At 38.3% G+C, this 27,148-nt stretch overlaps 1 protein-coding gene across 13 annotated transcripts in view; it reads right to left on the bottom strand.

Annotated features, from left to right (window-relative positions):
• Positions 1-222: 222 nt before the first annotated feature.
• cask (calcium/calmodulin dependent serine protein kinase) overlaps positions 223-27,148 on the bottom strand; it is a 191,522-nt gene continuing 164,596 nt past the window's right edge. For 8 of the 13 annotated variants that reach the window (XM_008107419.3, XM_008107422.3, XM_008107415.3 and 5 more), the window contains 7 exons: positions 26,297-26,493; positions 25,717-25,832; positions 10,528-10,608; positions 10,361-10,441; positions 9,065-9,267; positions 6,103-6,186; positions 223-2,208 (listed from right to left, as the gene is read on the bottom strand). In XM_008107419.3, the coding sequence (XP_008105626.1) occupies positions 2,032-2,208; positions 6,103-6,186; positions 9,065-9,267; positions 10,361-10,441; positions 10,528-10,608; positions 25,717-25,832; positions 26,297-26,493 (939 nt within the window). In that variant the 3' untranslated portion in view covers positions 223-2,031. The remainder of the gene's footprint in view (positions 2,209-6,102; positions 6,187-9,064; positions 9,268-10,360; positions 10,442-10,527; positions 10,609-25,716; positions 25,833-26,296; positions 26,494-27,148) is intronic. The other 5 variants (XM_008107423.3, XM_008107416.3, XM_008107420.3 and 2 more) reach the window with 1 other exon arrangement.

Below are 27,148 nucleotides of genomic sequence, written 5' to 3'. Positions count from 1 at the left end.
TAGCATTATTTTTATGAGACATAACTATAACCAACTCAGAAAACTGGTAGCATGTTGACATGGCAATGAGAGGAACCAAAGTGGATGAACATTTTGAATATTTTCTTACAATCTTCAATCTTTTAGAATAGTATGTAAACCTTGAATTCTGGATAGTTCTTTAAAGAGTTGAAACTATCTGCACATGAATAATAATTCTGTATTTGAATGTGGAAGATAACATTGTTCAAAAACATATTGGAATTTAATAATAAAATTAAAAAATCCATATTAAATAATAAAAAGTAAAACAATCAGTCCAAGGTACAGCAATACTAATGAGAAATGATGATGAGGTTCACAAAGGTATCTTAAACTGGGATGGATAATTCCCTGTATCCCTCTTCTGTGAGAGTGAACAGGTATCACTCTTGTTGAGAGACCAGCCAGAGAAGTCCAAAAACTGTAATAGCCCTGAGATGAATACATGATAAAATTTGCTTATTAAAGCCCCACATATAAAATTTAGGACTGCTTCACACATTATTGATAACATGTGTTTCTCTATCAGAATATTCACTGTCAGGAGCTGTGACCAATTGAGAGTTCGTACCAGTGTAGCATATTATGTGCAGTTTTGGGATATATGTTTTTAGAATGTAAAATATAGGCACATGCTAAAATGACAAATGCATGAAGCAACCCTTAATTACTAAGGGGGCCACAAGTCTTGAAGTTCTGAAATCAATGCAGACATGCCAATGAATGCAAAGGTGGTGAGAACGGTTTCCGCAAACATCTTCAAAGAGGACAGTTAGCTTTAGAAGCACTTGAGAGATCCTGTGATGAAATGAATGACCCAAGGCATTTAATTGAACACATAAAAGGAAGTATATTTAAAATAAAAAATTGGTCAGACTGTAGAGTCATTTACTGTTGAAAGGAATTTACAGGGCTGATGAGTCTTTTGGAATTGTTAGTTTTATCGCAATGCCTAAACTGGTTTCTTCATTGCACAGTATTTTCTCTTAAAATGTGTGCATTTTCAAAACAATTACATACATATTAAAAATCAGCATTTCTTTGTTTAAACGTAATTAAAACGTTAATACTCTCAGACAACACAGATCTGAAATGGTGAAACCAGTATTTTTCCCCTCCCACCTTTACAACAAATTAAATTGAGACAAAATTACAAACACATTTCACTACATGATTATTAATAAAAATTAGGATTCTTGTTTATAAAGTTGCCCAAAATGCAAGGGATGTGCATAGGTTTTACAACTTAGTCATAGTATTTTTTATTTTATTCCCTTGGGTACTTTCCCCCCATGAACGGAATGTACTTTGCTGTAGATTACAGTTTTTTCAACACAGATACACCAACAGCATGAACGCTTGCGACTGTCCACATGCATTAAGAGTCAAGACCCAACTTCAAATCTCTATAAGTTTTACAGAGTTCTTCAAAGAGACAGTATCACATTATCCGAATATTACATGAAAGTACTTCAAAATGCTATTCTAAAAATAATTAAAAAATGCAAAGGAAGGCCATTAAAATGTAAGAATTGATCTGATCATGAGTGGGCTAATAATTTCAAATAAATAAAGGAAAGCAAGGTATTCCAATTCACAAAATCAGACTCTAAAAAGAATGTAGTGTTCCACCCCCAAGTTAAGTAACAGATCATATTATTATTAAAATAGATTATAGAAAGCAGCATCTATTTTGTGCAGTTTTAGGGGCCTTTGAAATTAAAAGCTATGATTTCCAAAAATATAACATTCCAAAGGATTGAATAATACATATATTTAAAGATACATTTTAATAAAGTGTAGGAGAACTGATTAAAAAAGATACTGTCTCTTTAAATTAGCATTTTTCTCCTCCTATCTATAAGGACATGACGATAATTATAAATTTAGGTCACACTACATCTAGGTAGTCTCTAGGGGCCAAGACCTGTTGACACAAGGTCAATAACAAAGAGGTTGTCCATGTACGTGGTGGTTCTCGGTAAAGAGAAAATCCTTTGTGTGACAGGATTAATACACCCAGGAGACAGGAACCCATTGCGATGCTGTACAAACAAGCTCAATGGCTTCCTCCAGATGCCTGATTGTTTCATCAATCTCATTGTTGATAATTGTAAGATCAAAGTAGTGTGCATATGTTCTCTGCAAGATTTCAGATTCCTTTTGCAAGCGTTGGAGAGACTCATCCTGCATAGCAATTAGGGAAAAAGGAGGAGAGAAAGTTGTATTATTTCATTCTCATTATAGTTTGCATTTTAAAGAGTTTTATGAGTTACAAGGCTATGGCTGGAAAGTCTCTTTTTTCAATGTACATACTTTCAGAAATTAAAGAATGTTGATTTATTCCACAGGCAACACTGTTTGCTTTTTCAAATAGGAAGGCTACATAGCAGACTATATAGAAAAACACATAGACTAGATGAGACAAGTCTAGCAGCATGGGACTTTTGGTACCAGCTTATCAATAGAGATAATGTCCCTTTTCATTGGCTTTGCCATTTTAACATTTCCATATGAGTTAATATTCAAAGACTCATAAAAGATTAGTACTGAGAAAATTTAATGAACAATACACCCTTGGCACATGCACATTGTCAAGAGGGGAAAACCAACCAGAAAAATATTGAGATACAGTTGTTACATTCAAATGCCTGGTAAAATTATGATAATAACCTAGCAGCATTTGGAAGCATTTCTGCATGATTACCTTCTTAGTGCCACAAAGGCAATAAACAGTGAAATTGATGCCTACTTATCATGCTCAGTCTAGACACTTTTCTTTCCATGTCCATTAATGTTTTAGCAATATTGCACTAACGTAACAAGAAATGTCTTATCATTTTGGCTGTAGGGAAACACAGCATCTCTGCTACAACTGTAACACCTGTCATTTCCCTCTTGACCCAGAAGCCTTTACACTCTGTAACCTCAAACATTAACAGATATTTTTGTTCCAACAATTCTCTGATTCAGAAACTTTTAACTATTTACAAATGTCCTTGTTGATTTGGCATGTCACACTGAAAGTTATGCAAAGCCAGTTCAATCATGCATATGAATGAGCACCTTCCAGTCATCTGTGGACTTATGCATCCCCACAGATTTCATAGGGCTTTCTGGGGGAAGGAATACTCAGAGGTGGTTTTGCCAGTTCTTTCCACTGAAATATAGTCTACAGCATGCCTTAAAACTTCATTAAAAGTAGCATACAGTAGATGGCTATCATGATCACAAATCTTCTTGCTCAACCCATTCTATGGAAATTGGAATACTACATTACTGCACTAAAGATTACAAGAGTGTCAACCATACAGTTGACATCTGCCACCGGTGCTATTGTGGCACTAGGGAATTATTTGCTATTTCTATTTTGTACCTCCCTCTGAATGTTTTTTTTTAAAATATTCGGAGCTGCCTCTAGAATTATGGCACACAAACATTGGTTCTTCAGATGTTTTGGACCTCAGTTCTGGACACCTCAGGCACCTCAAGGTGTCCAGAACTGAGGTCCAAAACTCAAGTTTATTTTAAGTAGCTCTTTTTAAATAGGTTGTGTCCTGCTCAGTTTACTTGAAAAGTGCACAGGATATCTATCTCTTTAAGTATATGAATAATTCACTCTCATCATCTCAGAGTGACAGGAAATGTGGCTCTTTCCTCTCAGGTCCTAGCAAGAATGTTCCTACTTCTTCCCACTTGGCAGGATAATGGCAAGGTTCACCTGTCCCAAAAAAGATAACAAAACTATCCAAACATTCAAAATGATTCCTTTCAGTGTAGACGAATACCAGGAGTGAGCTAAAAAGCAGCAGCCTTTTGCCCCAAACCAGGGATTTTGAAAAAGTATGTGTTGGCTAGAACACGTATGACGTAATCTGACGAATGAGAAAAATTAGACAGCATCCCATCCTTAATATATTATTCCATGCTGTATGTGATGCAGGAGAGCCATGATAAGATCTTCTGACTTAAGAAATAAAACAGTACAAAACACCTACACACGAAGTAGAAAAAGCCACAGGGATAGGGATAAAAATAATGACACATGGATATCTACATTTAAACAATTGAGTAAAAACTAAATATTATTTTTACCTAGCTGGTACTTACAGGTAACTTTCTGCACCATTTTGGCAGCTAGATAAAATCAGTACAAGTGCAAGAAAATGAGAAGCAAAGCAAAGATGATAATTCAAGAGAAAAAAAAGGCCAGTCATGTAGGATATGTCTGCAACAGCAACTCTTCTAACAATTATTTTATTTCAATGCATATCTCCTTGTGTTGGTACTAATTTTCTTATGTTTTCAGGATGTGATTTTACCTAATTAGAATTAGGAAATAGCTTCAGTGACATGCTTTTAGAAAAACAGCAAAACCGTTTAGATAGAGTAGTTTGGATATGAGCAATATTGGTCGGGTTGCTCTCATGTGATGTAATGAGGATCTGAAGTTTAAGGGTCTATAGCTTAAAATTAATCTACCCAAATAGCTGGTTTTTCTGTTACACTGTCCTAAGTCTCCCTGGCCTGCACCTCTGTACACACTTATTTGAAAGTAAGTCCCGAGGGGCAGGAGGGGGAATGCATCTATTGCATATTGTAAGAATACAATATAATAAAATAGACAACACACCAATGCTGTCTAACTGTAATAAATTACTCCTTATGTACATTTAGCAATGCATTTATAGAGTGAATGATGTGTATGTATTGGTGGAGAAGATATAAGAGAGAGATAGAGAGAGAGAGATTAATTGAAGAGGTTGCATGATCCCATATTCTGGGACAGTCTTCTCAACCTGCAAGTTACCAGCTATACGGAAATCCCAGGCAACAATTGAATAATACAAACACATTAACAATATGTTAATTAACAGTAACACCCTTAATTAATCAATCTATATTACTGGTGTTTATGCTAGTGAATTAATTTCAAATATTATGGAATAAACATTCAAACTAACATAATTACATTGTTACTTCAACAGCTGTTTCTATTGCTGTGACATGGCCCTCTGCTGTCAGAAAAAGGAAATGCTATGGGAAGTCGTTTTATTTTGGTGCTATTAACATCTGATATTTGATATTCCGTGTATCTCCTAATTTTTTTGAATTTCTAAACTGCAGGTTTTTTTTTAAAGAATAGAACTGGTTCTGTAGATATATAGCAATGTGTTATGCTTCTCATACAGAAACACCTAGATATTCACACAAATACTATTAGACACATCTAAAAAGCAAAACAATAAAAATTAGGGAGAACTTTTGATGTGTGCAGAATTTTAAATTTTTTAATTCCCAGCAATTAATAATTTTAAATCTCAAGATTCACTTTAGAAACAAGAAACACTCTTGATTGATGGAACAGGATTAGAATGATTGAGATAAGTAAGATCACATTTTCTCCAAGTGAAATCAGGAGACTATTACTACACTTCTGTAGAAGAACTTTCATGTAAATTAAATATGTTCAGTGACAACCATGAAAGGAAATTGAATAAGAGCATCCTTCATCAGCGTCTAATGTATGTTCAGTGTAGACATGTTGTAGACACAGGTGTAGACACACCTGTTTCGGCAGGCTTTTGAGTTCTGTTATTGATGTTTTAAAATGTGCGTTTAGGATGTTTATAAGATGTTTTTAAAGATGTTTTTAAGATGTTTTTAAACTGTTGATTTTAGCCTGTTCTTGTAAGCCGCCCCGAGCCCTAGGGGAGTGGCGGCATATAAGTCTGAATAATAAATAAATAAATAAATAAATATTGTCCAAAAGTTAGTTGGTACAGACAAGTCCTAAGAAATTATTATTTAAAGTTAGGATTTAAAACAAAGCATGACAAAGAAGGTAAAGAGAAAGGAAAATTACACATATAAATGATGTTTTAGAAAGAAAGATGAATGAATGGACAGGTTTTAAAACTTCATTAGGAAGAAGAAATACTGAAAAGGGATTCTTTTGATTTCCCCCCCACTAATATCTATCATGAGATAATATCCATCTATTCTGTCAAATAGGATTGAAGTCTGTACCTGTGGCTGGCAAAATTTCTACAAATGAGATTTCATTGTAACATCCCTTACCTCATTAATGCCTGGGGTAATTGTAGGTGCAGCGATAAAAACAACAAAAGGAGCAAATTCTGCAGTTCTCAGGACCTTCAGGGCCTAGGTAAATAATATTTTAGGAGAAGAGGCATGGCGTGAATAATAACATATATGATTCTGAATCCATTTGGAAAGCAAGTTGTATGTTTGTTCAGGTTTCAATCTTGCAAAAACCTTAAATTTTATATATGACATTGTGTTCAGTATTTTCAATGTTGTAAGTTGGATTAACATTTACAGTCAAGCACCACTGTATATGCCCTCCCCAACACATCTCAGACACCAGGCAGCCCATTCAACCAAAGGAGTTCTGAGGCAGTGGAGAGCGAGCTGCTGAACAATGACTGGTCCAGCCCCCTCCTGCCTGGAAGATAAGGTGTAATTCGGTTCATACCTTTACACGAAAACACCAAAATATGTTCTGGATATATGAGAAGTTTATATAACAGTTACCTCACACTTTTACCTATTAAGATTTGGAGATGAAAAAAATATTTTCTGTCTTTTGTTGTTTTTGACAGCTTATTTCTTCTACTACTACAGCTTTTTAGAAATTTTAAAAAGAGTTTTTTTTGGTGTCTGTAACTGATTTCAATGATAGTTTAGGGAATGTAATGATTTTTTTTTGCATGTAAAAAAAAAACTTGACAAACTGTAAGTCACTTCTGGTGTGAGAGAATCTGCAAGGACATTGCCCAGAGGGCACCCGGATATTTGATGCTTTACCATCTTTGTGGGAGGCTTCTCTCATGTACCCGCATAGGGAGCTGGAGCTGATAGAGGGAGTTCACCTGCTCTCCCTGGATTTGAACCGCCGACCTGTTGGTCCTACCGGCACAAGGTTTTAACCCATTGCGCCACCGGGGGTTCCTAATGTAATGATGACACAGTACTATATAGTCAATCAGATTGGACTATGTGTCACTATATCACTCAAGTTAACTACCATTCTAACCTAATGTGGGGAAGGAATTGTCCTTGTTGGTGAGTCAGTGGCATCATGTCTATTAAACATAATATGTTGGTCTGCTTACCTCAAAAACAGTGATATAACCTCATGCTATTTTGATGTACCATTTGCAGTCATAGTGAAGGAAAAAACTCTAGTGAAAATAAATAAACTTTGTTTATATACCGTTCTATCTCCCCGAAGGGATTCAGGGCAGTGAATGGCCTGCTTTTAATAGGGGCAAACATGCCTACTGCTAAAAGCCCTTCCACTCCTATTCAGGCTTAGACCTAATTCCACCCCACCTTTCTCATATTCTTGGTCTATTTTGATAAATAACTTTTTGAATGTAGTTAAGAATAATGTTCATTTTACATGCTAGCTGCTTTTCAGTAGGCATTTCACTATATTCTTCAACACAACATCAAATCTTAAATTCAAAGTACAGTTGTAATTCCATTGTCACAGGGGGCCTGTATTCCTTGCCCCAGCGATGTGGAGGGCTGACTGTATAACATCATGTGGAGTATAGAAGTAGAAGAACTGCCAGCTTGGATGTGGATATTTATAGAAAAAGGTTCTTCTTCAGAAGACCTTAATGAATGTCAAAGTGTGACATTTGCATGACTTCTCCAAACTATCACAAAAGAGGGAATCCTTGCTTCCAGAATCATGTTGATGAACAGTGACTTTTTGATTTGAATAGAAACATGTATGTATTAGTATACTCACAGTTTGGGCTAATTGAGAAATTGAGAGAAAGGGAAATGAAAGGTATAGCATATTTTGTTCCTCATATAATACAATAGGGTTCATACGGAAGGGTGAAGTCTATGGGACATAGAAATCCTGACATACTGCCACTTTGAGTCTTCTTGTGGAGCAAAAAGGTGGGGTATAAATAAACATCACCATCATCGAATATATAGTAAAGCATGTACTCTAAATTTATTTTCTTTGTTTTAAAATGAGTACAATCCAAACAGCATTTTAAAATGATTTCACATGAGCTAAGTTTTATTTATTTATTTATTTAAAATAAAATAAATAAATAAAATGAAATAAAAACTTGAGCTAAGTGAGTATGTTGTTAAATGACCCCATCAATAAATGGGACAAAGTGTTTAACCTTGCTTGGACTGTGCTCAGTCTACTCTAGATAAGATTAACACTGAAGTTGCCCAGACTGATTAAGTACTCGCTCCACAATGCATTGTATACTCTATAAGAGTGCTTCTTGGGAAATCTGATATGAGAGAATGACAATTACTTTTTCCCAGTGTGCTAGGGGCTGACACTAAGTTTGGGCCCATCAATCACAATGGTTTCTTTTCTTCCTGGAAATTTGCTATTGACCAGCAACCAATAGCTCAGGGACTGGCACCAGTTAAGGGATCACACTTTGAGTAGCACTGCTGTACCCAAGAGTCGTGTATCTGAGCCAATCCTATTAATATACAAGAGGTTGTTTTACGAATAGTTAAGTAAATTTATATTTAGCGGGCAATCTATTTTTCTGATTGATCAATCAGGATTATGCTGATTGCACACTCTAATCAGGTCTCTTTGCTCTTTTTCTTGTATTTGTAAAATAAAGGAGTTGTTTGCTCTTTACATCTAACTATAATAAAGCCATCTGTACAATATGTATTTTTCCATTATTTGTCAGTATTTCAAGAAAGTAAAACATTCCAGATTTCCTTCCTTATAACATTGACAAATAATGGGATATAGATATAATCTTGAATTTCTTCCACAAGTGCAGGGACCACTCCAAGTTACAGTTATATTAATATACAACAATTTTGATACCTCAAAAAGCAAAGTGTAAGGTCTGAAATTAAGACCGCAGCTGAAGACAACAAGAGAAGACTCTCATTTGAGTTCAATTCTTTTGTTATCTTGTATGAAATATATTAATTTAAATTTCATAAAATAGTGCAAAATACATTTTTGTCTGTAGTAAATAAGCACTTTTATTCTGCATACCTGAGGCTCTACATCAAGTATTGCAATTAGTCCCTGTTCATGGATTTTCCGTATTGTTTCCAGTTTTGTCCCATACATTGCATCTTCATGGCTACCGTATTCCAAATATTCATTGTTGGAAATGTCCTGCATCATTTGGTCATGTGAGACAAAGTAATAATTCTTTCCATTCTCTTCATCTTTCTTTGGTGGTCTTGTTGTGTCTGCAATTAAAAGGCAAGGACCATTATAGTGGATTTTTTTCCACTCATAAAACCTAAATGTTATGATGTCAAAGTCATTCATCAGTAAATCTGTTTATCTTTACAAAAATGAACAGTAATTGATTTCAGAATTGTTATGGGATTCATTGGGAATCCTATTTAATTTTTTTCGTGTTTGAGAAACTACAATTCTGGTGTGAGAGAACTGGTCATCTGCAAGGACATTGCCCTGGGGATGCCCAGGTTTTTTGATGTTTTTACCATCCTTGTGGGAGGCTTCTCTCATGACCCCGCATGGAGAGCTGGAGCTGATAGAGAAAGCTCATCCATGCTCTCCCTGGGTTGGATTCAAACCGGCAACCTTCAGGTCAGCAACTCAACCTTCAAGTCAGCAATCCTGTTGGCACAAGAGTTTAACCCACAGCGCCACCGGGGGCTCCAGCCAACTGCTATGATGAAATTATGGATTTCAGCAAGTTACTGCAGCATGTAGCCTTATTTTTTCCTCACAAGATTGTTGTTTTTTCTCATATACCACAATAAAATTTTACACACACACACACACACACAAAACAATATTGAGACCATCTATGTCAATTGATGCTTGAGGACTGTATGTGTTTATGTAAGTGGTAACATTGCACCTATTTTTCCTAATTTGTCTGGTTGCTTTCTTCTGTTGGAGGACAGAACTGAAGGAAGAACTAGTCTGCTGTTTCAGGGTTGGTAGTAGATATTATCCTGCATTTGGTGGTGAGCTAAGTTCCAACTGGGGAAAGGAAACTTCAGCTCTGGTAGCAAAATGCCTCAGAGCAGGTCTGCGTCTTGTAGGGTCACTTATTAAATGGCTGGATGTGGAAATAACATAGTTGCAAAAAAGATGCAAGGAGTGGAGGAGGAAGAGACTATGTGGATGGAACAAGTAATTACGCTTTTTAGAACTGTCATTGGAAAAGGCATTGGCCATCATTGCTAATGGCATGACTGAACTTACTTAGCTATTGTTAAATGTCAAGCTTTGTGTGGTAATAGACTGAGCACAACAGAAGAAATAGCGGATTTTGCAACTCTGCTTTACAAAGCTGTTACTTACGTGGAATAGGATATGCAAATCTGTCTGGATGTTTTGTGATTAGTGTATTTTTTATATGTCTTCTCCCAACACCATGTGCTCCTGCATGAAAAAGATATATAGCATCACCACATAAATATCAACATATCCAATTTATTATTATAAAACTGAAGTTATTCTCAAATTACCTAGTAAGACTAGTGTTTTCCTTTTGAAGGCTGGTAATTTTACTACTTCTTCATATGTGACAAGATCTAATTGGTCAAACACTGTAACAGAAAACAAAAGCCCAAATAAGAGAAAAATATTACACTGAATTGACTACTTTTAGAAAATGTAAATTATAGCAATAGGAATATTAGGTTGGAGCCAGACTTTGTTATACCTATTGACTTAAATATTCTGGGAATAAAGGTAAAGATGGTTTAATTAAGTCTTATTGAAAAGGGATACTGTAGCATTTTTGAGACAAAGAAAGGTACATCTGATCAATGCATCTGCCAAGTATTCAGTCTACAAAAGCTTGTATATAATGTTCTTATGTCATTTCCTTTTTAGGATGCCACAATATCCCTTTGCATGCTGATCCAGACTCACATGGCTATGTGTTTGAATTTTAATTCTCATTAGGAAGAGTGGGTTTGCACATGGTATAACTAAAACTGGATCCAACCTATTTTATCTGTATTAAAAGTCTCTAGCTGGGTGATAAGTTAATATAGCATTTTCTTTTAAATATTTACCAAAATAAGAATGCTTCATAAGAATTTATGTCAAAGTACATGCTTAAAAAATCTATGGCTGAGACCATGCACATTATACAAAATTAGAGCTTCTGGAAGTTCTGGAATTCCTAAAACTGAGTAATAAAGTTTGTAGACAGTGACAGATGAATACAAACATGAGAATATCTACTTACATGAAGAGCAACAATTTGGATATTTTGTATCAATACTATGGAAATACATTACAAATTTTAGTTTTGTTGTTTTAGTAACTCATCAGCTATAATTATCATACAAATTGTAAGTAGAGTTCTCTTTACACAGAAGTGCTAACTTTATATTGACATGCTTTTTAAAAGGTCGACAGTGGGTAAAGATTTGAACAAAGAAAATGACTTCATTGTACTCTATAAAGGAATCACCATAACTGCAATACATTAATAAAATATGATCCTGATAAATATTTTCTTAGCGGTCCTTGGCCTACATTTAATGTTAGTTCTAACTAAAGTAGTTTCACTGAAAAAACAATTGCTGAATGTTAGTCCAAAACATATTTAAATCCCACTGGTTGGTGTGTTGATTCTAGCTATTGGATTTAGGTCCTTATATTCATGACTACTGTTATTTGAATCCATTCCTAATTGCCATGATACAATGATATATACTGTATTTCACCGAATCTAGGGAGCCACTGAATGCAAGGCACTCACCCCTTTTTGATGTGTCAATTTTTGGAAAAAAAATAATTTTCTTGACTGATGTTGACAACAAAATGGTGGAGGCTGGTAGAGTCACCTCCCTCCCTCCACACAAACATTCATGCACAGGACTGGGAGAGGGATGGGTGTCAGGGGAGGTGAGAAACCATCTCCGAGTCCAGTCCGTTCATGCACAGAAACCAGGTCAGGATTTTACTCCACCTCTGCCCACCAAGTTGCTTTCCAGTGAAAAAAGAGTTGGGACAGAGACTCATTTGTGGTGGGATGTGAGAAGCAGAGCACGGGGGAGAGCCAGCTAGTGAGGAAAAGGCCACTAGATAGGAACCATCTTCTTCCTTCACCACCACCCCGAGGCCATTGCAGTTCCCATCCCTCGAAAAAGGACCTCAGAGTTCTTGGGTCCTTCTTCCTTCTTCCTCCTCTCCTTGGAGATGAACTCAATGCCCTAGCAGTTCCCAAAGGTGCCAAAATAATAACCTGCCTTCCCATGAAAACCCACAACCTGTTTCAGAGTTGTTTGGGATTGAGGCCTTTCCTCTTCCTCCCTCCAAGGTAAGCACATGCTTTCCCCTGTCTTAGGGGTCCCAAAAACCCATGAATATAAGCTACCATCAATTGTAAGACACAGCCTGTTGGAGCCCCTAAAATGGGAAAAATGTGCATCTCAGAATTGGTGAAATACTGTATATAGTAAAATCATTATCCTCCCTTGTGCCTAATAATGACATTCTTCTGGTGTTATAATAAATAAAGTATAATGCAATTATTATATGAAAGATGTAGAACAAGTATAAGGGCATTTTAAATAATCTAATTTAGGTGATGTAATAGAGAAGAAACAATTCTTTAAACTGAACCTTTTCTGTGGCTTGCAACAGTAATCATGACTATGTTTGATCCAGCATATTTTCTGGTACTATATTCCAGGATGTTAGAAAATGCATTTTGCATAAGAACCAATAAATCATACAACCATTTTGTTGACTGAGAGTGAACATGGGGATACATACTGGTATATATATCTTAATAGATGAATATGAACAGTTACTACAGCAAAGGAACATTTGGGTTTCAAAAATATTTTTTGAAAGATTCTTGAAATTTTGCAAAAGAATTTTAATATCTGTATCCCTAGATATTTCTTCATAGTTATCCCTAAATGTTGGTTTAACAATTTAAGGATTACTATATTGCATTTTGCTAAGAACATGTCTTTGTTGTATCAATTAATTGAAATTAAATAATTTTCCTACAATAAACAAATGCCTAGCCTAGCTCAGCTACTTATTTCTATAAAACGTTAACATATTTTTCTTCTGAAATCCCCCCACAGGTGTTATCCCCATATTCTCCATGCTAAACCACAATAAAACTTGAGTTTTGTAGCACTTTTCATATGCTTTATAGAAATACTAAATGTAAACAAACTTTAATAAAACCACCCCGAAAGTATAAAATAATCATAATAAAGATCCTTATAATCACATAATTGTGATTGCTAATAATTTCATGCTTTCAGACATAAATGAAAGAATGATTTTGTACACAAATTCAGAGGGCTACAAGGACACATTTACAGACTGAACTTTTAAACACCTCTACACTTCTAGCTAATAAAGAAAAGGAATCATTGAAAGAAAACAGTAAGAAGCAAATAAAGAGGCATTGTCACTTGACAGGTTACTTACATGCACAGAGGCCATTGGGATTAAGACAGCATGAAAAATGTACAGGGGTCATTGAAATATGGCTCATAATATATTAGTAAAATAAAAAGTATATGCACAAAATAAACTTCACCATGCAATATTCTAAACACAAGGCAAATAAATTACATTAAATGATAAGCATGTTTTAATTAAAAATAGCTGCTGTTCTATAAATTGTTATTACTTATATTAAAGGAAGCATATTTATGCCTCTAGTATGGTGTTCAAAGAAGAACCAATACAATATTTGACAAGTTTGAAAATGTAATTTTATATATATATATATATATATATATATATATATATATATATATAATGCAATATGTCTATAATGTACATCATAGTATAAAATATAATGGAAAAGTAATATCCTGTAGAAGTATAAATTAGTAGTATATTTGGTTGGATTTCCTTTTTCTTAAGGCTATGATTTCTGCAATAATTTGGATATGTATAAAACATGAGAGGAAGTGAGAAATCTTGATAATCCATTCTCCACTGCAAATATTTCAAATAATAATAATAATATTAATAATTTGAATACAGTTCTTATTTTTCTTATGATGTATGTGCTTTTTATTTGGCCTACCTGGGAACATGTACAGCAAGGATTTTAAACAAACTGATTTTTAATAGTGGCCCATCACTGCATCCCCTTTCTCTTCTTTTCTCAATGTTGGGAGAGAACTATATACATGCGCAAGGGTGGAGCACTAAAGGAAGGGGGTGGAACAATAGGGTAATGAGGGACTTAAAGGAAGGAGGGTTTAAGAGTAGTAACCAGACTATACATGACAAGTGGTAACTGTTCAGGAAGAAACACAAACTTAAGATCTGTCAAGATCAGTTGTGGTACCAGACCATAAGGAACTCAAATTTGTTGCTGAGGTCCACCCTCCACCCTGCGACAGAGTTCCTGCTATAAACAAGACAGCTTCCAAATTGACAGAGGATCATCGGTCAACAAAGAAGACCACCGAGCTGCCCTGAGCACTACAGATAGGCAAGAAAATGGCACAAGGATGAAGTATTCAGATTTTAACAAATTTTAAAGTTTTTTTTACTGTTTTCCTCAAATTTCAGCACTTATGCATTGTTGACTCCAATTGTCAGATTATCTATTCTTCATGAGCCCATATAGTATTATGCGTGATCAATCCCTACTCCTAAACTAGTATAAATGGAGGTATGATGGAAATTCAAGGAAAGCACTATTAAGTCTAATTGATTGTACTGGGAAAGTTAGGTACATGCCCAAAAATCCCCACTGAAATTGATGGTGCTCCATTTAGTCCCGGCTCTGGAATGCACTGCCAAAAGAGATCAGGCAATCCCCTACATTATCCAATTTCCGTAAGGAACTGAAGACCTGGTGGTGTCGGCAGATTTTTGAGTAATTACATTGGAATACCGCCGATTTCTGGGCTTGAATATATTGCACAAGATTTATCTAGACTAAAATGATACATTTTAATATATTGGGCTTATGGTTCCCGTCCCCTTGATCAGGTCGTGTAAGTGTTATTTATTGCTATATAATTGTATTGTTTTACTTTGCTTAATAATGTGTTATTATGTTGCTATGTAATGTATGTGTTGTTTTTATGATTGGAAACCGCCCTGAGTCCCATCTGGGAGATATAAATAAAGTTTAATTAATTAATTATTATTATTGTGGCCTTCTAGTTATAATAATTTACAACCATTTTTTATTTTTAAAATAACCCCAAATATGTTTTCTTGGAAGAATCCATTCAAAATGGGTTTAAAGCTAATTGAAATCATGCTTACCGCAAATCCATTAAAGCCAATAGAATAATAGGTCATTCTCCACTGATTTCATTGGTTGTATTTATATTACAATACAATCCTTCTTTTCACTGATTTGATATGGACAGGTTGCTTACCTGTAACCGTGTTTCTTCGAGTGTACTCTGTGAATTCACACCAATGGAGAGACTGCGCCTGCGCGGGCTCCAACGGAAACTCTTCCAAGCTAAAAGTTTGAAAATTGGCAGTAACCCGCCCCTCTCCCTGGAGGGCATAAAAGGCGCCCTTTGCGCTCACTCCCCAGTTCCTGCGCCGTAAAGGCGACGAGAAAGGGAGAGGTTTGCACATGGGGAAGGAAGGGCGGGATTGTGTGAATTCACAGAGTACACTCAAAGAAACATGGTTACAGGTAAGCAACCTGTCCTTTTTCTTCGTGTACTCTGTGAATGCACACCAATGGAGATTAGCAAGCTAAGGTATAGGTAGGTGGAACATAGCAAACCCGACAACGAGTTTAGTGTCCGAAATAACACTTTTATTCATGCCCAAAGTGCAAAAACAAACAGGTAAGTGCAGTGGCAGAAGAAGTTGTAACCACACATTAGTGCAACACAGATCCCAGAAGAGTCGGGATCAAGAACGTATACAAATAACAGTATCACGTAGTAATAAGCATGCAATATTCATAGAGAAAATACACATTTAAGAACAGCAGTGTTCCCGGACAAAGGCACTGGGAGGTGTCTGCGACGAGGCAGAGCACGGAGCCGAGAGAGGAGAAGTGCAATTCTAGCAGCAACCAGCAAGCTGCAAGAAGGAAAAGAAACCCTTACCGTTGAGGAAGGCAATGGCAGGTCATAGTACACAAGCATTGTGCTGAGGAACAACCAAACATATCAATAAAAGGGTGTCTGAAAAACACATTCAAACATAGTAAGAAGGCAGCAAAACTGGCTTTGAGTAGGACAAGAAATGTTAAGAAAGGCAGGAGGAAAGGATTGACCTGGCGAAGGCCGAGTCTCTGAGGTTTTTTGAGTCCATCCTGTAATGGGAAACAAAGGTAGACGGGGCAGACCAGATAGCCGCTCGGCAGATGGAGTCAAGAGGGATGCCCCTTAGGAAGGCAGTAGAGGTAGAGAGACCCCTCGTCGATCTAGGGCGGATCGATGGGGGGGGGCTTTAGCCAGCTGATAGGCCAGTTCAATGGTCAGAGCAATCCAATGAGAAGAAACCTCGAAGGTCCTGCTCGGAAGGAGAAGGCTGGATTACGCCTTTGGCCAAGAGGCAGTCGACCTCGGTGCAGATCTCCGGCGAAGGGTCGGTAGAAAGGATGTGGCCTGTGGGAGGCAAGCTTTCGAATTCCAAGGCATAGCCGTCCCGGACAATTCGGAGAACCCAGGCACCTGAGATGATAGGCTCCCACTCGTGGTAGAAAGGAGCTAGATGATCTCGAAAGTGGCAAAGGGGAGGTTTCGGTCGAGGTTCACCAAAGGCATGGCGGTGGCAACAGTATCAAAGATAGAAACGGCCCCGAGAGAGTGAGCGTCAGGCCCGTCGTTGAGGTTGTGGTGCTGTGGCTGCTGCTCTGCCCCTATTTTTGGGGGCTTGATGCTGACGGCGAGGCTGTTGTTGATGGCTGTGCTGGCTCGAGCTGGACGATCGCCGAAGGGTTTGATGGCGAAAAGGTTGAGGAAAGCGACAGTACCTTTGGGGGAACCATCGGGTCCGTTGAGTGTGAGGCTGGTCGGTCCCACACTTAGATGCAAGAATTTTGAAATCATGGTTGTATTTCAATTTATCATCAGTCCCCGAGTTGAAAAGTCCGAGGGTGTCAAAAGGAAGGTCCTCGATCACGTGTCGAAAAGAGGAAAAGAGGCCCGAGGATCTTAGCCAGGCGTGGCGCCTAATCGCGACCGCGTGAGCAATCATCTTTCCGGCGGTATCGCCGGTGTGTTTTGCCATCTGAATTTGATGGTGAGCAAGAGAGTCCACCTCCTGTTGGAGGGTCGAAAGAATGAGCGGTCTTCGTCAGAGAGTTTAGAGAAAAAGGGTCGGGCCTTTTCCCAGAGGATCTGTTGGTACGCGCCCATACAGGCTCCATAGTTAGCCATTCGGCACAAGAGGAGTGCACCGGAGTAGAGCTTCCGACCTACTGCATCAAATCTCTTACCCTCCCTGTCGGCTGGAGAATTAGACTGCCGGCCAGAGGATTGCGAGGCTATAACCACCATGGAGTTGGGGTCGGGGTGGTGTTTGAGCTACTCCAAGACTTCGTCATCTGTACGGTACCAGGCCTCTATCTTTTTAGAGGTTGGAGGTATCGAAGATGGGGTCTTCCATGAGGCCTGGATGACATCCAGGAGGTAAGGAAGAAATGGCAACAGCGTGGCTGGCGGGGCCTGAGCCTGGACCCTTTTGAAAACAGGGTCGGTGACAGCCTTCAAGGTTTGTTTAATCTCCATCCCCAAAGCGTCTGCCATTCTGACCATTTGGTCGGAGAAAGCCCGGATATTATCCATCGGAGAAGGTGGGTCGACCTCGTAAGCATCATGAGGTGGGGACAGATCGAGACCAAGGGAGACGACAGACGCCGAAAGGATCAATTCAGGGTGTTCAACGTCGAGGTCATCCTCCTCGGCTCCTTGAGGGGACCGGGGAGGAGAAACAAGCACAGTGTCCTGATGAGGTATCGCCTCAAGAGTAGTAGCGGGCTGTGGGCAATTGTCCTTAGAGGCAGAGGCCTGAACGGCTCGAGCGAGGCAGGTCATCTGCCTTCCCCTTTCGGGTGTCTGGGCCGAAGGAAAAAGTTCTTGCCGAGCCTGAGGGCACGGGGGAACTGGCTGGGGAGCTTTAATTACTGTCTGTGTCGAGCGGTCAGGTGAGACCTGGACACCCCCATCCGAAGACCGGCCAGGAGGAGAAGGAGATCAAGGACGTTGTGCCGGTTGGATCGGGGAGGATCTTCTCGAGTAAGCAACTGAGGAGGTGTCAGGACCCAGGCTGCAGAGCACCAATAACCAAACACAGAGGCCAGAATCTATCTAATATCTTTATTGTAGAAATATATAAAGTTAATAAAAGCAAGTGTAGAAAATAGTCCAGAAGTAGACCTTTCAGGAAAGGTCAAAATTAGTCCAAAGAAACAATGTCCAATATGAAATATTAAGGTCCAAAGTTGTAATCCAGTAACCGAATCACTCACTTTGCCAAGCAAAGTGAGGGGAGATGACAAGGTCCTTTAGTCCATGAAACTTAAGCAAGGCTAGGAAGCAGAACTTGATTCTTGGAACACTAGGCTTATTTCAAGGCAACAAGAAACGAGGAGCAAGAACAGGATCCGTGGTAAATTCGTGGCGAGGTCCGGGAAGCAAGGCAAGGTCCGTGGAGCAAGACAAGGTCCTGGGAAGCAAGGCGAGGCTGGAAACGGGAACAAAGGGCTTGGACGCGGGAGTAGCGTAGTCCACACACAACCTACTCCCGAAGCTGACGAATTGACTCCGCAAGATTCCTACGTGGGCAAAACACCTAAATAGGGTCTCGTTTTCCCGCCAAAGAACAATTCTCTGGGGAACCAGAACCGAAAGCCATTCTCTGTGTCCAGATGCATGACTCCCTAAAGTTTCCCATGGGAAGCAGGCTTAATCAGCTGAATGCCTGGCAGCAATCCTAGCGCTCCTGCGAGACGCCTCCTGAGCGCCTTTCTGTTGTTTATAATAATCGCGGCGAGAAAATGGGGGAGATTTCGGCTCAAGGCTTGTTTGGCAGACTTCTGGAAGGCAAGTCTCCTGCAGGTGCAAGGGCTCCAATTCTGGCTGAAAAAGCTCCAATTCTGGCTGAAACGGTGGGAAACCGAAGTTTTCCTCTTCATCTGTCACAACAGTGTTAGGAACGGGACTACATGGCCCATGAGTCATCACAGGAGGAGGGAATGTCTTTTTTAGAAGAAGCAGAGGAGGAAGACCGTTGGGTCATACACCTCTTGGCTGGAGGTTGCTTCGACGCGACCCTTATGGACTTTCCCGGTGTCGGTGGAATCGGGCACACAGCTGCCGAGTCGGATTGGGCCCGCCTGGATTCCTCTTGGGCCCTTTTGAAAGCAATCTTCATCACGGAAGAAGATGGCGGCGAAGCCATACGAGATCGAGTGGAGACGACAGAGGCCACGGAACTCAAAGTCGATGAAGGGCCCATCTTGCCCGACCGGGTCGATACAGTGGCTGTAGTGACCGTGCAGGGTGGTTTGGAGGATTTACCCTTTGAAGTCTTCGAGGCCCTGGACGACACCGATGCAGGAGGCCTAGACGCCATCGAGGCCGAAGCAGAGGTAGAGGGCTCAGGAGCAAGAGACTTCTCGTAGAGAGCTTCTTGAAGTCTCGCAGCCCTGTTTCTTCGGGCCTGGGCTGTAAAGGCTAGGCAGATCCGGCAGGTACCGACGACGTGACTTTCACCAAGGCAGAAAAGACACTTGGCGTGGCTGTCGGAATCCGGAATTTTAGCGGCACATTGAGTGCACTGCTTGAAGTGCGTAGTCGACATAGGAAGGAACGAAGAGTCTGATGTGAGCTTTGCGGCGGAAAAAAAGGAACTGGGGAGTGAGCGTGAAGGGCGCCTTTTATGCCCTCCGGGGAGAGGGGCGGGGTTACCGCCAATTTTCAAACTTTTAGCTTGGAAGAGTTTCTGTTGGATCCCGCGCAGGCGCAGTCTCTTCATTGGTGTGAATTCACAGAGTACACGAAGAAAAACTACAATTTTACTTAATTTGTAAAAAATTGCCTACTCAGAAGTGTTTGTGGGCCTCTCTAGATACTCCAGTGTAATTATATGGTATCCTTCCAGCCCAAGTATAGACAATAGGTTTGCTCTTATCCATGGTTTCAGGTACCTATGGGTACATATCACCTACACATGTAGTAGTCAGGCTGTATCACTAAATCAGAATCAAAGCTAAGCTGTTTAGTTTCTTCAGAAGATTCTAAGTAGGAACAAGTTTTTAAAACAACAACATAAACCAATGTCTACATCCTCTGCTATTAACCTAACAATGGTCAAATTTTAACAAACATTAGTCTATGACAGCAGTTCTCAAAGTGGGCTATGCGGAGCTCTTGGGGCTCTGCGAAGCATAACTCTTCCCTCCCCCTCCAAGCTTTCCCTCCTCTTTCCTCCCTTTCCACCAAAAGTGTTTTTCCCTCCCCTTCCTTCCTTGCTTTCAAAATCCTATTTCCCTCCCCCTGCTCATGGGGTGCTTTGATTGTGCTTTTCTTGCATGATAAAGGGGTTGGACTGGATGACCCCTGGGGTTGATCCTATTATTATTATTACAAAGGCTGGGTGGCCATCTGTTGGGCGTGCTTTGATTGTGCTTTTCCTGCATAGTAGAAGGGATTGGACTAGATGGCCCCAGAGTCTTCCACTGAAATACTGTTAAGTTTATGTTGGTTAAATAGTTCTTCATTTTAAATATTGTATTGTTCTTTTTATTGTTCTATTGTGTTATATAAAAACAAAATATTATGAATATTATTATACTTCATATTTGTTATTTTTATCATTTCAGTCCCCTTCTGAGATAGATTTTTTTTTCATGTCAGGAGCAACCGGAGTTGCTTCTGGAGTGAGAGAATTGGCCGTCTGCAAGGACGTTGCCCAGGGGACGCCCGGATGTTTTGATGTTTTACCATCCTTGTGGGAGGCTTCTCTCATGTCCCCACATGGAGCTGGAGCTGATAGAGGGAGCTCATCCGCACTCTCCCCGGGTGGGATTCGAACCTGACAGCTTTCAGGTCAGTAACCCAACCTTCAAGTCACGAGGCTTTTATCCCCTAGACCACCGGAGGCTCCTCTAAGATAGATGACTAGGATAAATTACTGTATAGCTTTCTCTTCCTGCTCCTAAATAGTTGGTGAAAATGGCAAGTTGATGGTAAAATCCCATTCATAAAGAAACATTCAGATCCCAATGTTGGGGGTTATTAGAAAAGGAACAAAAATAAAACTATCAGTATAACAATGTGTTCATACAAATCTGTGATTTGGTCCCATTCTGAATGCTATGTATAATTCTGTCATTGTGCCTCAAAAAGAATATTGAAAAGTTAAAAACATTTACAAAGAAACAAAGTTATATAATTAAAAGATAGAGCAACTAATCAAAAGAGAAAAGGAGAAAAATTTATGTTGCCACAGTGATATCTCAAATTCTAGAAATGAAAATGGCATTAAAAGAGGAAATGATAAAAAGTTGTATATTATTACGTGTGATAAAGAGAAGGTAAATAAATACAGTAGAGTCTCACTTATCCAACACTCGCTTATCCAACGTTCTGGATTATCCAACGCATTTTTGTAGTCAATGTTTTCAATATGTGGTGATATTTTGGTGCTAAATTCGTAAATACAGCAATTACTACATAGCATTACTGCATATTGAACTACTTTTTCTGCCAAATTTGTTGTCTAACATGATGTTTTGGTGCTTCATTTGTAAAATCATAACCTAATTTGATGTTTAATAGGCTTTTCCTTAATGCCTCCTTATTATCCAACATATTCGCTTATCCAACATTCTGCTGGCCCGTTTATGTTGGATAAGTGAGATTCTACTGTACAACTAAGTTTTAATATGTTAATTTCATAATGATAGAAAAAGGGATACCTATTGAAGGCATACTGTGGGAAATTCAGGATATAAAAGGAAGTGATATAGAATTCACTACTGCAAATAAAGATGATGGCCATAAACAGGGATGTGTTTAAAATGGGACCAGACAAGTTTTTGAAGGAAAAGTCAATAAAAGGCTACTAATGATGGCTATATGTTATTTCCAGTACAAAAAATAGTATACCTGTGAAGACCAGTGACTAGGGAACATTAAGCAGGAGTGTGCTATTGTGCTAATATCCTCCTTGTGTGTTTTCTATAAGGAATGTGGGACAAGAATGCTCCACCATGTAAACAGTTAGCTCACTCCAGTAGTTTTCTTATATTAGAATGGCTATAATATCTATTATTCAAATTATAAAAGTTTGCAAGATTTTTACAAACAATATTCCGAATGTAGTTGGCTCTGTGTGAGTCCCTATGAACTGAATGTGAAATTTTGGTTTTAACCTACATCTTTATAGGATCTCAAAGTTCTAGCAAACTTTAAATGGTTAAACTGCTCACTTCTGGAAGTCTGCCTTTCAGCAGTATACACCCCCTTTTGACTTTTGTCATGTTACAACCTTAAAATAAAATGGATTTAGATGGTATTGCTATTGTTTTATGTACCGTATACAAAATAGTCAACATTGTAAAGGTACAAAATATTTTTATTGCAGCACAAAAGATTAACTGGCTGGCTGTCAAAAAGAATTCATATCCTTTGCTTTGGGAATGATGAATAATTCCAAACTACATGATCTCATAGATGTTAATGGAAAGAGCTACGATTCGCTGGATAGCATATTTAAACAAACAACTTCATGAAGACTGAGGAACTAGTAAAATAAGTTTGTGATAATGTCATGCAGAAGAATCATTCAGGGTTGGATTATCAAAAAATATACCAAACATTCCCCAGAACACATTAATACAAAAAATGGAAAGAACCAACCACGGCGTTTCTTTAAAAGGGATGAACACAACAAGTCAGTGACTAGATAAAAAGGGCATTAGCCACAGAAGAACAGCAAATCTGAAGGAGCTGGACAACAACAGTGCAGATGTCCACAAGGCTGGGCTTTATGAAGAAGTGAAAAGAAGAAAACCTGCATATTGGTTTGAAAACAACATCACCATGGTTAAGCATGGTGCCTGAAACAAGTCATAAGACTGCATTTTCTCAGCAAGGATTGGGAAATTCATCTGGATTAAGGACAAGATTAAAGGAATCAAATACAAAATGATTCTAAAGGAAAATCTGTTTCAATTTCATGTTGTACTACAACAACATGGAAGGGTATATGTGAATACTTCTGCAAGGCACTGTATATATGTGGGCTCAATCAACCTCCAGAGAGCTTAATGTTTTTGATTCCAAGCACTTGGTTGGTATTACTATGATAAAGAATCAACAGTCAAAATGAAATTTTCTATTTCAAATATTTCTAGTTCAGTTTGATTTTAATGAACTCTGATGACTGCCATAATTTAGGGACACAACAAGAATTCTAAACTATACATTCTACATAACAATGGAACTAGAGTTAAACTGTTTCCAGTGGAGTCTCTCATATGAAGTGGCTGAGCTGCCCTGATGTCAAAAAAGAGAGACAGGCAAACATTTCTCTGCAACTGGCTGAACTGCTCCAGGTCAATAAGGAACAAGGGACAAAGGAAGGATGAATGGAAACAAATATTAGTAGTGAAGGAGAAGACAGAGGTAAACTGAAGACTGAGAAAAGGGTGGAACAAGGGAAACTGGGTGGGTCCACTACTTCTAAGAAAAGGTCAACTTAGATTTAGGATTCAGGGTAGTTGGCTAAAAGAGTGAAAAAAAGAGGCACCTTATCATTAACTGCAAAGTAATGATCATAGGAGCCCCGGTGGTGAAGTGCGTTAAAGCACTGAGCTGGAGACCGAAAGGTCCCAGGTTCAAACCCCGGCAGCGGCGTGAGCAGCCGCTGTTAGCTCCAGCTCCGGCCAACCTAGTAGTTCGAAAACATGCCAATGTGAGTAGATCAATAGGTACCGCTCCGGTGGGAAGGTAACAGCGCTCCATGCAGTCATGCCGGCCACATGACCTTGGAGGTGTCTACGGGCAACGGCAGCTCTTCGGTTTAGAAATGGAGATGAGCACCAACCCCCAGAGTCAGACATGACTGGACTTAACGTCAGGGGAAACCTTTACCTTTACCTTAATGATCATATATTGGTGTGAAGAAACAGGGCTGATTCCAAGTTGGGAGACACACTGCAATTTGACCCACTACTTCCCCTACTTCCCTGCCTTTGCTGCCAGGTGCTTGCTTGCTTACTACCATAGCTAGCTGGTGAATAAGCAGATGACAGCAGCCACTACTCCCAATTTGCGTTGCCACTAACTTTCTCATTCTTTTTAGTCTACTGAAAAGATAACAAAACAAGGGGCAGGTACAAGAAAGCTATACACCTTGCCATAATGCCCCCTAACACTGTGATCAAGTCAGGAAAATATCTGTTCGACATTTTGTAGTATCACTTTAACCAAAGCTAAGAGCTGAAGACCAAGTAAAAGCAGAGATAACAGAGCAGACATTTTATATCAACAGTTTTTCAGAAACATTTTATGCATAAACAGAACTTAAAAATTCACTGATATCTAAAATTCTCTTGGAATCAATGTTTCTTCCGTTGTACTAATGTTGGAATGATAATATGTTGAATTGTGAGTCAGAACAAAAAGGAAAAAGTCTTTTTAATGATAGCATATAATAAAAAGGGAAGAGATAGCATTGTATTTATATTGCTACAGTGGTATCTTAAACTCTAGAATGTACTTCAGTACTGAACCCTGAAAAAATGGTAACACTCTTAAAGGAGAATCACACAATTTCTGTAGGCCTGATAGAAAAAACTCTATAATGTCCAGTCTTGAATAAAGGCTTGCAAATCTAGAAAGAGGATGAATCTTTTATATAAAGCAAATCAAATCCCTTCAGCACTTCATATTGCTTTTGCCTTTCCCTTTCCAGAAAGAGAATGGAATCCACACAATTCTACATTTTTCATATTGCCTTTCATAATTGTGATTTCAATTCTTTAAGAAGTAAAATCCCTCAAGTTATGCACAGCAAATGTTTATTCTGCAACTATAAAAAGTATAAAAAGGCATACAGCAAACTGTATGGTGTATTTAATTTTTTCTGGTTCCAGAATTGGAGATTCTGCAGTTAAGCTATGGGCACATAGAGCAAATATTTCCACATGAATATGCCTACTGCATACCTAACAAAACCTAACTTCTCTACTACAACAGTAGAGTATCACAGTCATAAATATGAAGCTTCAAGAGAGGCAGTACTCGTAACTCAGTTGTAATAATCTATTAACTCTTAAAAAGCCCCCCTACATTCAAGTAACAAATGGTGGATTTTAAAAAGCCTATTTTCATTCGGCCATGATCCCATCATGGGTGAGATCATAGCCTCTTGAGAGACAGAAAGACTTATTTAACTGCAACACATTTCATAGTTATGGAAATAATGCGTAAAACTCTTAAATATCATTATACAAAATCTTGGGTTTCATAACACCTTTAGGAAGATGCAGATTTTCTTCCAGATACACAAACTCCTTTTCTTATATTCAACTTATGTCAGATCCATTCAAGTGCATAATTTTCTTTTATTGCTTTAATTACTTAGAACATAGATTTCAGTTAAATGGTTCCATTGATTGTCACTAGTAAAATTAAAGATTTATCTGCAAAATTATGAACAGTGCACCACTGTCAAGTAAGTATGATAGTGTATTTCATTTTTCTCACCTGCATTGTGCTTTGCTAAGTATTTGTCTTTGTATTGCTTCTTTTTCTTTCCAAACCAAGTGCAGCTTGCCTGCTGCTCCTGTTTAGTCTTCTCCATAGCAATACAAGCTACTCGCCTTGCAAGAGAAGAAGAAACAACAATCAAATTGTTATTTAATATTACCTCTTTAATGAAGGGACAATAATATTTATTATTTTCACCTAAACATTTCTGTGTCATTCATTTGTAGAAGACAGATTAATTTTCTCTTTCAGAGTTTCAAATGGGAATTTTAGATGACTTAAAAATATGAATGCCTTTTTATTTTAACAGCAAGCACTGTAAGAGTAAATTGTGAACTGGACCTAAAATATACGAACTCTGTAATTTAATCATGAAGAAAAACATTGATTTTACCTGTACCACAAAACTCTGGACAGATGCCAAGAAATGAAACTGGCAATCTAGTTCCCTAAATCAATCTTTTCTTTTGTCAAACTGGACAGAAGCAAATGTTAAAATATCTAGGTATATCATGAATTTGCTCTTTCCTTCCAATTAGAGACACATGCATTGTTTACAGAATGCCAATCAACATACCATTCCTGAAGCTCAGGAGAAGGAATGAGGCCTGCGGTTCCATTTTTTGAATTCTCCAGTTTACCCTGCCACCAATTATGATCATCTTTGCTAATAATCTGGATAATATCACCAACTCTAAATCTGATGCCAGCTTCTTTGCAGGGAATGAGGTCGTCCTTTGCTGGGTCATATTCAAATTGTGCTCTTACATATATCTATAAAATAAGATTTTGTGACATATACTGAAAGGTCAATATGGTATGAACTGAGAGATGAAGGACAAATTTGCAGCATAAATGCTACATACGTTTTACACCACACTTAAGAAGGCACTAGGCCTTAGAAGTAAAAATGAAGGGGAAGCAGTTGCACAGAATAATGGTTTTGATTATGCTTTTTAATACAAATGTTATAATATTCTATAAAATGCTATTTATTGTGGATTCACTCCCTGTTTTGCTTTGGGATGGGGACAACCTGTTCATCTGCATTACAAGATTATGAAACAGAAGGACAGGTTGTGTGTGACTGTAGTTCTTTAAGTGGTTATCTGTGAACACACACAATACATGGTGCAGGCACAGATAATTCATTTATTACTTTAATTACTTTGAATATAGAGGTTTTCAGTTAAATGCTTCCATTGACTGTCACTAGTAAAATTAAAGATGAATCATAGAGACCATGAAGAAGTGGCAATTACGTACCTTATCTAATGAAAACTGTGTAATAGAGAAGTTTATGAATAATGAAGTACATAACGCAGTTTTGATGTGTGACAAACACAAGCTACAAATTAATTTAGAAATCACTTCTGGTACTCCAAATATTTATCTATTGACTTCATGTATGTTAACTTAAAATACATAA

The sequence above is a fragment of the Anolis carolinensis genome, chromosome 3 (genome assembly GCF_035594765.1).
Source record: "Anolis carolinensis isolate JA03-04 chromosome 3, rAnoCar3.1.pri, whole genome shotgun sequence".
Taxonomy (NCBI): Eukaryota; Metazoa; Chordata; class Lepidosauria; order Squamata; family Dactyloidae; genus Anolis; species Anolis carolinensis.
This window is presented reverse-complemented; position numbering and strand designations above follow the sequence as displayed.